The 11,277-nt window shown below is 33.7% G+C and overlaps 1 protein-coding gene across 3 annotated transcripts in view; it reads left to right on the top strand.

Moving 5' to 3' along the window:
- Nucleotides 1–2,618: 2,618 nt before the first annotated feature.
- The window catches only part of VGAT (vesicular GABA transporter), a 42,231-nt gene continuing 33,572 nt past the window's right edge, over nt 2,619–11,277 (top strand). Inside the window, exons 1-2 of one of the 3 annotated variants that reach the window (XM_017610967.1) lie at nt 2,619–2,903; nt 3,102–3,631. In XM_017610967.1, coding sequence (XP_017466456.1) covers nt 3,436–3,631 — 196 coding nt within the window. In that variant the 5' untranslated portion in view covers nt 2,619–2,903; nt 3,102–3,435. Of the gene's footprint in view, nt 3,632–11,277 lie in introns of all 3 variants that reach the window. The other 2 variants (XM_017610966.1, XM_017610965.1) reach the window with 2 other exon arrangements.

The raw sequence follows: 11,277 nt of genomic DNA, 5'->3' as shown, positions 1-11,277 counted from the left end.
ATCATACATCGAATTTTGAATTAATTATTTATATTTTTGATTAAGCCTCCGATTAACTTTGTTTTTTTTTTATTTGCATTTCGCGATCGATCCACGTTTTTTTTTGTGCTATGTGCCAGCCGACCCGTTCATTGCTACGAGCGTGAGTGAGTAATATACCGGTCAGTTGAGAACATACGTATTACTGCCTGTATATATGTAGGTACTCATGTCTATATGTATGTATGTATGAAGTTTCTCCCCACGCAGGCTCTTCTCCGGAATGTTGGTACCATCATCGAAGGNGTGCCAGCCGACCCGTTCATTGCTACGAGCGTAAGTGAGTAATATACAAGAATGATAGAATACAAGATTGCGCCAATCGAGCTGAGAGCAANTGTGCCAGCCGACCCGTTCATTGCTACGAGCGTGAGTGAGTAATATACCGGTCAGTTGAGAACATACGTATTACTGCCTGTATATATGTAGGTACTCATGTCTATATGTATGTATGTATCAGTTTCTCCCCACGCAGGCTCTTCTCCGGAATGTTGGTACCATCATCGAAGGAGCGGACAAGGTGAGTGAGTTAAATTCTTATATACTCTTACGTACATATATACCTAGATACATAGCTCTCAAAAATATCAGCGAACATAAGTAAATACGTAAATACATAATTAGGCACCGAATTATTTAAATGGTATACATACTAATAGAAGAGGAAATCAATGGTAAATATGATTTCTGGATTGAAACTATCCCAGCGTAGGTAGATCGCCTGTACTTATTAAGCAATTATACGTCTGGTTAGTTTGCTAAAGCTACGGTTTGTTTTGTAGACATTCCCTTTTGATTACCTTTGTTTGAAATCTTTCGCATTTCGGTATTAATTGATTGAGTTCTTTTGTACATACGTGAGTTATACATGCACATATGCACATAATGTGAAGTTAGTTAGGCTAGCGTAAATGGAATTATAATGATGTCTTCGAATTAGAAGGTTAATGTAAGGAAATAATAGTGTAGCGATTAGAGATTGTAAGTATTGGATTAATTTAGATTAATAAATATGAAATTTGGATGACGCTTTGTATAAGAAAATGAGGCGTTAACTTCCTAATTTCCTAAGAGGGGACGTGGGAGTGATGACAGGCGACAGGAGTGATGGACTTAGGACGACGATATGACTGACTGACGGACCTGAGTCAGGTTAGACTCCGCCTGACGGGACTGGCCTTTTTCATTTTTCTTTTTCTACTTGTTTGCTGTTTTTTTCTTTTGGTTTTCCTGGTCAATACTTCTACTGTCTTCTTAACTTACATATGTCGGCATGACTAAACCTGTTTTTTTTTTAGTGTGGCGTAGGCAAGGCGAGTGCAACAGACCCACCCCAGCCGATGAGCTATGCCAGGCACCGCAAGCATGCCGACTTGCAACTCGACCGTGCAACAGCACTACAGCCACATAACAATTGTCATCCTAATCAGAGGTAGGTTCGAAGATACCATCTCAAACCTAACACAGAATGCTCTGAACATAGTCGCCAAATGGTGTAGTAACAATGGGTTAAACGTAATTCCGAATAATACTAGCGTAGTCATTTCCTCCAGTAAATGGAAACGGGGAAAATTGGTAGAACCATTTACCGGTCTGCCATGAAGCTCCGCTAGGCGAAACTACTATATCTGGATGAAGAACGAAGCACAAATTACTGGACAAATACTGAAGAAATACACTGTAGGGTAATGAAAAACTTGTCAAACATAGGAGTTGTCAGCTCTGACCACTGTAGGTTGTGTAACGAAGTACAGGAAACATCAGAGCACATTATGTGCCACTGTGAAGCTCTTACACCAGACTTCGCTTCCTAGGATCACCGTATCTAGAAGCACACGACCTAAATGGCATTCAGCCAAAGGACCTCGCGAGGCTTCTTAGCAGTAGTTGGATCAAAGATAACCTGTAGTTGAATACAGGCTTGTTACAATAGATCGTTTCGGTCGCGGTTACTAGGTGGCCTGCTCCCTCCTATAAATCTAATCTAATCTAATGCCGCGAAAACCAAAATCCGAATAATGCTGGTTAGCTCATTTCATCGAATTTATTCATGCGCTACTTCTCCAAATAATTTCTATATTTTAACAAGTTAGCTTGTATTATTATGCAATTCAATCAACAAATACCATACCTAGTTTACTACATGTAACTGATTAGGTTCTAAATGTGGTGTCCTTTGATTTGGCTCAGATTTTACATTCAGTAATTGATTAAGGTTTCTTTTTTAATTTTTATGCTTACAAATTATGGGCGTCGCAAAAATCTATCAAATAACCAATTTGGGTCGAGAAAATTAGACAATTTCTTTTTCCATTTGGAAAAATATGGTGTCATCGGAAAGGTAATACCGTTTCAAATTATTATTTTTTTAAATTACCTTGATTTTTAGTTTTCACCATATCATATACAGTAGAAAGATTAAAAATACTTTATTTAGTAACTACGATTTTTTCATTTAAAAATTTAAATAAGCATACATATATACAAACATAGATACTTAAAATTGAATTAAGCTTTTATTTTTTTGTCGAAACATACATATGTAGTATATTTGAATTCTTGTGAAAGCATTTTCTAAATCACATTGATTGCAGCAGAATCACAAATTTACACGTTGTCAACAGCATCCACATTAAAGTCATCTCTACCGTAACTTGTCAGGATCTACCAAATACATAAAATTTTTGGCACATGCGCAAATTCAAATTTTCAACTCGCACAAAAGATAAATCATCAATTCGGTTTAGACTCTACTACAGTTACTTATCGTAATAAGATTTGTGTTATATAAATTCGTAGTGATTTTATTTTAATTTTATTCAACAAATAAGGCTGTCGTGTACATTAACGAGACAGCATTGCAAGTAAATGTTAATAAATCTATATAAAAATTGTGCCATAAGAAAATTACAAGCAAGCAACATGCATTATAGTTCACATTAGTTATACTTATGTATGTCCATAGTATTGGATAAAAAAGAAATATTCATAGCTGCTTATTTCATGGAATTCATGTTTTACTTAATTTTCCTTTTGTTTGTTTGTGCGAACATGAAATAAAGAACGTATCCATGCATCCAGATTCGAGATGAACATTGAAGTGGTTTATATAAATTTATTGGTATCCTGGAATCACTACCTCCACTCTATATGTGGGAATAGTCACGTCGGGTCATCTTTATGAATAACTTTCAGTACAGAGAAAAAACCAAAGAAAATTTGCAGTGCTTTCTGCCAGACACACAAAATCGATAAGCTCAACCACATCAATTCACGCAGTGTAATTGTATTTTGACATTTTCACCACCGCCACCGCCACCACCATCTTCACCATCAGCAGCGACTGTCGTAATCACCCTCAAAAGACTAATTCGCCAATATATTGCTTTCGTCACAATGTCATTCATTAATAAATTGAAATCAACTCCATTGCCGCCAATTAAAAATATCATAAATGTTGCCGTGCAAACAGCTCGTCAGCACATACCAGAGAAGAAGGACTACGAACAGCCCGGCAGCAATACAACAGGAACAGCAGCACAGCATCCACAAGGAATGTTCAATGCAGGGGCTGGCGAGGCTCAATACCAAGGTAAGCGGAAATAGCATATTTGTATATTCACACACATGTAGACATTGTACGAGTATATATGGATATGTAGAGGTTAGAATGGCACATGCTCTTTATAACTGAATTTTAGAAACAAGTGTCGCAAAACTTTTAATTGGTAAAAAGTTTAGTTTTCTGGGTAACTTTACAAATAAATACACTCTAAAAAATTTGTGTTTAAATTTGCGCATATTAAGATAGGTAACCAGTTTCCTCTCTTAATGAATGCAAATTTACACACTGCGTGCTTACTTTTACTTATCATATGTGTGGCGTAGAACAAATTTCAAATTTGTTTTTTGAGTTTTAAACATTTATTGTTCACATTTTCATAGTTTACACATAAAATGTTTAAAATTTCCTCTAAAAAAATTTCGTTTCGTCTCCTAGTGTGTGCAAAATTAAACATTGTCTGTTTACTTTTACATATCAAATTTATCACGTAGCGCACACAAGGGGTGGGTTTTGGGGTTAAATTTATTATGATTTAAGAAATTTTGATAGAAAAAAATTTCTTTTCCATTTTTTGTAAGAATTTTTCTTTTTTCTTGAGAGCTCTTTAAAGTTTAATTGCGAATGAAAACATTGGCCTAAAAATATGCAATGCATGCTCACTTACTGTTGCTTTCTACACTTTACAGCCTAAAAAAGTTTACCACTGATATGTACTTAAGAAGCATTAGAAGATTTAATTTGCTAACTTGGAATTCGTTCCACCAAAATGAGCTACATGATAAAAATACAAGTTCAGCTAAATTTTCGTTATTCGAAGTATTAAAAAATGAGAAACAAGAAATCGGCGAAAATGAATAAAAAAGTGTAAAACTTTCGTGAAATTATTTAATTTATTTATATTAAAATTCTTTTGTAAAATGTTGTATTACTTTTGAAAGTTGAGTGCATCTTTAACCGTTAATTTTTTCATGATTTTCTGATCGGATCTAAACCAAATTACGGGACGACGGTACTATCTTTCCGGTAAAAAAAATCGGTTCACGCAGTGCAAAGTTATGCGGTGAAATAAATAAAAGAAGTAAAAATACTCCGAAGAACTGACAACCTCCCCTTTTTTGAAGCCGGTTGAAAATGTCTGAGTTCTTTGTAAATTTTATGTAAATAAAATGCAATTTATGAAACTTCAAAAAGTGAATTTTTTTAGTTCATTCTGTACATAAAACTTTCATAACTATATTTTAAACAGCGAATTTTCAGTATTTTCTGATGATATATATTTAGAAGTATAAACTCTTTCCCCCAAAAAATGCTGGAATGAGTTCTTGAAAATTGGACCTTCCGAATGGACCAACTACAGCATAGTCGTGGCTAACATTTGTATGAAATTATTTTAAACAAGTAAGAAAGTCTAAGTTCGGGCGGAGCCGAACATTAAATACCGGCGCAATTATTAAATATATGTTTTTCACCTTTCCGAAAGCTACCGCTACATGGTAAGCCGGGGTGTATCAATTTTGAGTAAATTTGCGTCCTTAAATTTCCAAATATTGAAGTTTCAAGCGTTTCTGAAATTTACCGTTATATGAAAAGCGGCCGTAATTTTAGTTCGATTTCAATAATTTTCAACGTTTCGCTTTTATGTGGCAAGCACAATAACCATACCGAGTTTGGTACAAATTGGTAGAACGGTTACCGAGATACATATATGTGATTATAAGTGGGCGGTGCTACGCCCATTTTCCACAATTTTATCTTAAACGTATTTTCTGGTAAAGAATTGTTGTAAGCATCAATTTTGAATAAATTAGCTTTAATATTTACTTGGGGTATTCTCTGAGTCTTGCAAAGCCCTTGCATGGTGCACAGATTGCACGGATTGCACGGTAAAAACCGGTTTTCGTATGGGACAGCTTTGCAAACCGTGCAATCCGTGCACCGTGCAAGGGCTTTGCAAGACTCAGAGAATACACCTACTGATTTATCGAAGATTTTGTATTTCTCTAAATTACCGTTATATGGGATGTGGGCGTGGTTATTGTCCGATTTTAAAAATTTTCAGCCATTTGGTATGCTGTACTAAATCCAACAACTGTGCCAAGTTTAGAAGAAATTGGTGCAGCGGTTACCAAGATATACACATGTAACCATAATTTATAATATTCTTATTTTTCGTCAAAAATTTATTATAAATATCAATTTTGAGTGAATAATCTTCAGTAGTTACTAAAATAAAATATCGCAGTTTTCATATTTCTGAAAATTACCGTTATATGGGAAGTGGGCGTGGTTACAGTCCGATTTCGCTCACGGACGGACAGACAGACATGGCTTAATCGACTTCTCTATTCATACTGAGCATTTATGTATACATTAGTCTATATCTATCTCGATTCGTTTTGGCTGTTACAAACAACCGTTATGTGAACAAAGTTAATATACCCTTGTGCACAAGTGCGCTCGGGTATAAAAAGTAAATGTTGGAGAACGTTCTTTCGGGTAATAATAAAGATTCTGACGTCCAGTTTTATTTTAAGTGTTTTACTTAAAATTAAAAGAGGTAATATATGGAGGTCGCTGTGGTGTAGTGGTTAGCAGTGTGCGCTACCATTCCGCAGAGCCTGAGTTCTAGCCCAGTTCAACCCATAATTTAAAAAACAAGTTTTTTCTATTAGCGGTCGCCCCTCGGCAGGCAATGGCAAACCTACGAGTGTATTTCCACCATGAAAAACAGCTTCTCATAAAAATAAAATCGCCGTTTCGACTGTGTGACAACATCGAGGGGCACGCCACAAAGTTAAATTATCGTCAAAACTTTGTACTATTCACAAAAATTAAAAAAAAAGTTAAACTAATGTGCAAATATTTATCAATAGAACCACGGCCGTCGAGAGAAAACTCGGGCCCGCGACTAAAAAATCACGGGCCCCTATATATAAAGTGTATAAAATTAAAAGCATATGGCCCAAATCGACGAAAACGAAACCGAGGGGAACAATTTTTTTTTCAAGTTTCGCAGATTTTTGGATTCACCGTCGCTGGAATAAAGAAACAGTGTAAATGCCACATACACTATTATTCAATAATCGTATCATTGGATAGACAATCTTTTAATCTATTAGAAAAATCTTTAGTTTTCTTACATATCTTTTTGGATCACGAACTTATTTGCGAAAAACGAAATTTTATAATAAGAGTGTAGGTATTACAATTGTTTACAAATAGTGTATGGTGCACCAGTATAAAGAAAATCCCAATAAAATTCTTGTAATATTAAAATAACGTTAGACTATTTTTCTTCACTATATTGCTGCGAACTTTCATATTCAGCTTCAAAATGTGAATACATAATAAAATAGTGTAATACCGAAATACATTATTATTATTATGGGCCATATGCACCGCGACCTCTAAAGTGGTCTATTGTCCGTGGGCCCCCGCCCTATAAGGGAAGGATCGACATACATACATCAATTACTTTTTCTGAGTAAAAGAGTGTACAATGATTTCATATCAAAATGTTCAAAGATAAAATAAACATGGTCCGGAATTTTTTTTGTGAATTAACAGCTAAGGAATCAATAAAAAGTGTGCTGTATTTAAAAGATGAACATTTTGAATAAGAAGCGCAAAATTAAAGTTTCGATTTGGTTGATTGGAATATAAAAACTTCTAATTCGTTTTTCTCAAAACTATACTTTTCATGTTACACTATTTCATTATTCCAGCGACGACAAATACTGAGGTATCAGACAATATAAATATTAACACGAATCTCCTTCTCTCAAACATAAACACTCACTTAATCCTGAAACACGTTTAAATTAATGAAAATTAAAAAAGCACAACATGAAATTAAGGGTTGTTTATGAGTCAGAATTTCTGAAACGGGCCACTTCAATTATGTGATACAATTAATGTTTAACTTAGATTTTACAAAAAAAAACGTTTTTTCTTATATATCAACAAGTGTTTTTTTTTGTACTTTTTACTTCAAAATTCAATTACAGACGATCTTATTGGCCAATTATGACAATTAAACCGCCATTTTCATTTTTATTAACGTCTGCAAACAGCGTGCCCTCACCGGTTTATTTGCTTTCATGTGACAGAGTCAAAAATATTTTTGTATGTTACCGCATAACTTTCACCACTTTAACCAATTTCTATGATTCTTTTTTTGAAGGAAAGGTGTTACCTCATGGGTGTTCCCATACTAATTTGGCTTAAATCCGATCATTTGAGCATGAATAAATCAACGATTATCTTAAATTTTNGTGACAGAGTCAAAAATATTTTTGTATGTTACCGCATAACTTTCACCACTTTAACCAATTTCTATAATTCTTTTTTTGAAGGAAAGGTGTTACCTCATGGGTGTTCCCATACTAATTTGGTTTAAATCCGATCATTTGAGCATGAATAAATCAACGATTATCTTAAATTTTTATATGAGAATTGAAGTCGGTTTTGTTTTTGCTTAAAAATTACTTTTTTATTTAAATCTACCTCTGTTTATTTTTGACTCTGTCACATGAAAGCAAATAAACCGGTGAGGGCACGGTGGTTGCAGACGCACTTGACCAAAATAAGTCGAGCGCGCTCGTTGCATTGCGCGACAACCTTCAAGTAAAAATAACGGTTTTCCAGGTTGCGATCCATTATGTTCTTAACGAAATATTTTAGAGTAAAATGTTGCATATGCGTTTTTTTTCTGTATGTAATACTTTTATATTGGCAGTAAGCTAACTTCTCAATGTGTAAGCATTCCGAAATCAAAGCGAGACAGTCTAGTACCGTTTTTGTCAATGTATTGAGTACTTGAGTGCCGTTTTTGTATATGTGTTGTGTACATGTTTATTTATAAACGTATGTGTTCCTTTTCTTTCGTACGTGTTTATTGATATATCTGTTCTGTAGTGTTTTCGGACGGTACNGTGAAGAAGTGGTGGAGGAGACTATTAATTTTATCTTTTTACCATATATGTAATACTTTTATATTGGCAGTAAGCTAACTTCTCAATGTGTAAGCATTCCGAAATCAAAGCGAGACAGTCTAGTACCGTTTTTGTCAATGTATTGAGTACTTGAGTGCCGTTTTTGTATATGTGTTGTGTACATGTTTATTTATAAACGTATGTGTTCCTTTTCTTTCGTACGTGTTTATTGATATATCTGTTCTGTAGTGTTTTCGGACGGTACTAGCTCTTACTGCCAATATAGGAGTATTATATATATGCTTTTTACCAACAATTTTATAAAAATTTACCCTTAAAAATTATCTTTAAATAAATAAAATCCTATGCCTTTCAAGAGTTTTTAATATCAATGAAAATGATGGTTGAACTGTCATAATTGGTCAATTAGATCGTCTGTAATTGAATTTTGANTACCAACAATTTTATAAAAATTTACCCTTAAAAATTATCTTTAAATAAATAAAATCCTATGCCTTTGAAGAGTTTTTAATATCAATGAAAATGACGGTTGAACTGTCATAATTGGTCAATTAGATCGTCTGTAATTGAATTTTGAAGTAAAAAGGACACACAAAAAAGTAAAAGTAAGAGCAGCGCTGTCTTCGGCTATGCCGAAGGCTTTATACCTTTCATGAACATCTGAAAATTTTACTTTAACATATTACTGCATTTGAAAAAATGTATATATTCATAGCATACATAGATAGACAATCATATCTAAACAATCAGAGGTAAGGAAGATATACCTTATATAGCACCAATCTAAGTGATTTTCACTGCTGTGTGATCTGTATGTAAACATGTAACACAATTTAATGGATTTAGCTTCCTACATAAAGAAGATATATCGCAGGAACTGGTATCTGAACAATCAGTGGTATAACAGATAAAGCTTATACAGCATAGATTTTGACGATTTTCTCAGTAGACTTTGTATTATTATTTATAAAATAGCTTACGAAAATTATCGGTTTTAGCTGTCCAAATAAAGGCGTTTTACAGTAAAACACCATATCTGAACAATCAGTTGTATGGAGGCAATAAATAGGATAAAGTGACCCGCTCTTTGTTAATTTTACTGTAAACTTTCTGTTGATAATGAGTGAAAATATTGCGAAATTTCATGTTTCTAGCTGCATAAATGGAGAAGTTATAACAAAAAATCTAATATCTGAATAATCAGTTGTATGAAGGCTATATGTTATAGCGATCCGATCTTCCCCATTTGTATTGTAATTATTCTTTTGATAATGGGTGGAAATATTGCAAAATTTCATGTTTGCATAGATGGAGGAGTTATAATAAAAAATCGCATATCTGAACAATCAGTTGTATGGGAGCTATATGTAAAAGTGACCCGATCTTTGTTATTTCCATTGTAAGTATTCTGTTGATAATGGGTGGAAGTATTGCAAAATTTCATGTTCCTAGCTGCATAAATGGAGAAGTTATAACGAAAAATCTCATATCTGAACAATCAGTTGTATGGAAGCTATAGGTTATAGTGGTCCGATTCTTCCGGTTCCGACAAATGATTAATACATTATAAAAATACACCCACCTACCAAATTTCATCTGGACATTTCGAAAACTAGAGAGACTAGGACAGGCGGACATGGCTATACTGACTCAGCTCGACGTTCTGATCATTTAAGTATACATTTTAATGGGTCTATCTCTTCTTATTCTGGTACTTACAAACATCGGACCAAAGTTATAATACCATTTCATTCTCCTGAAAGGTATAAAAACACTTGTCGATATATAAGAAAATTTTTTTTTTTTAATATTAAAGTTAAACATTTGGTTGCGTTGTCAATAGCTATGAAAAAATATCATTGCTGATGCGAAATTATCACATAATTGAAGTGGCCCGTTTCAGATATTCTGACTCTTATACATATTTAAGGGCCACCATTTTTTGCATTATACTTGCTTCTATTCGATTGCCTTGTATTAAGTACTTTGAAGTTAATAAAAAAGTATTCGATAAAATAATCAGTGATTAACTTTCTTAATGAAAATCATGTGCCCTTGCACATATGATTATCATGATCTAAGAATAGTTTTTCGCATTTTCTGACAAACGTATTATTTTGAGTTGAGACTCTTTTGAAGACGGTGTGCGAAATATTTCGATGAATTGGTAGCCTCCTCCATTTTTTGAAGTCGGGTAAAAAGAGAAAAATTAATGAGGTAAATTATTATAAATTTTTAACAGCTATATTTTAACATTTCTAATAAAATTTAAGTTAAAAAAATCTCATCACCCCTTAAATTATGCTCTGCGTACGCCCATGTGTGGCATATTTAAATATAGATATGTATCTATCATTCTCCCAGTTTATAAGAATTTTAGGAATATCTCGGCTAGAATGCCACCTATCTGGTACGTTTTTAGTCCAAATATTTATTTTCAATTGGCTTACATATGTTCTAAATATGAGGCAAACCTCCAACAAAATGCAGTTTTTAGCATTAACCAAAAATACAAGATCACCTAATCAAAGAAGCAAGAAAAAAGTATATTTCGGGGGGTTTTTGACATCTACCTAAATATGAAAACAAACAAGGAAAACGAAAAAGGCGCGGTGATTGAGTGCGATTAAATTGGGTTTAACCGACTTCCAAAAAAGGAGGAGGTTATCAGTTCGTCGGAATATTTTTTATTTTTATTTTTTTTATTATAATTTTTTT

Source organism: Rhagoletis zephyria, unplaced genomic scaffold (genome assembly GCF_001687245.7).
Source record: "Rhagoletis zephyria isolate East Lansing unplaced genomic scaffold, Rhagoletis_zephyria_1.1 Rzeph_scaffold_00357, whole genome shotgun sequence".
Lineage (NCBI taxonomy): Eukaryota > Metazoa > Arthropoda > Insecta > Diptera > Tephritidae > Rhagoletis > Rhagoletis zephyria.
The sequence above is the reverse complement of the archived record's forward strand: the minus strand, read 5'-3'. Positions and strand labels throughout refer to the sequence as shown.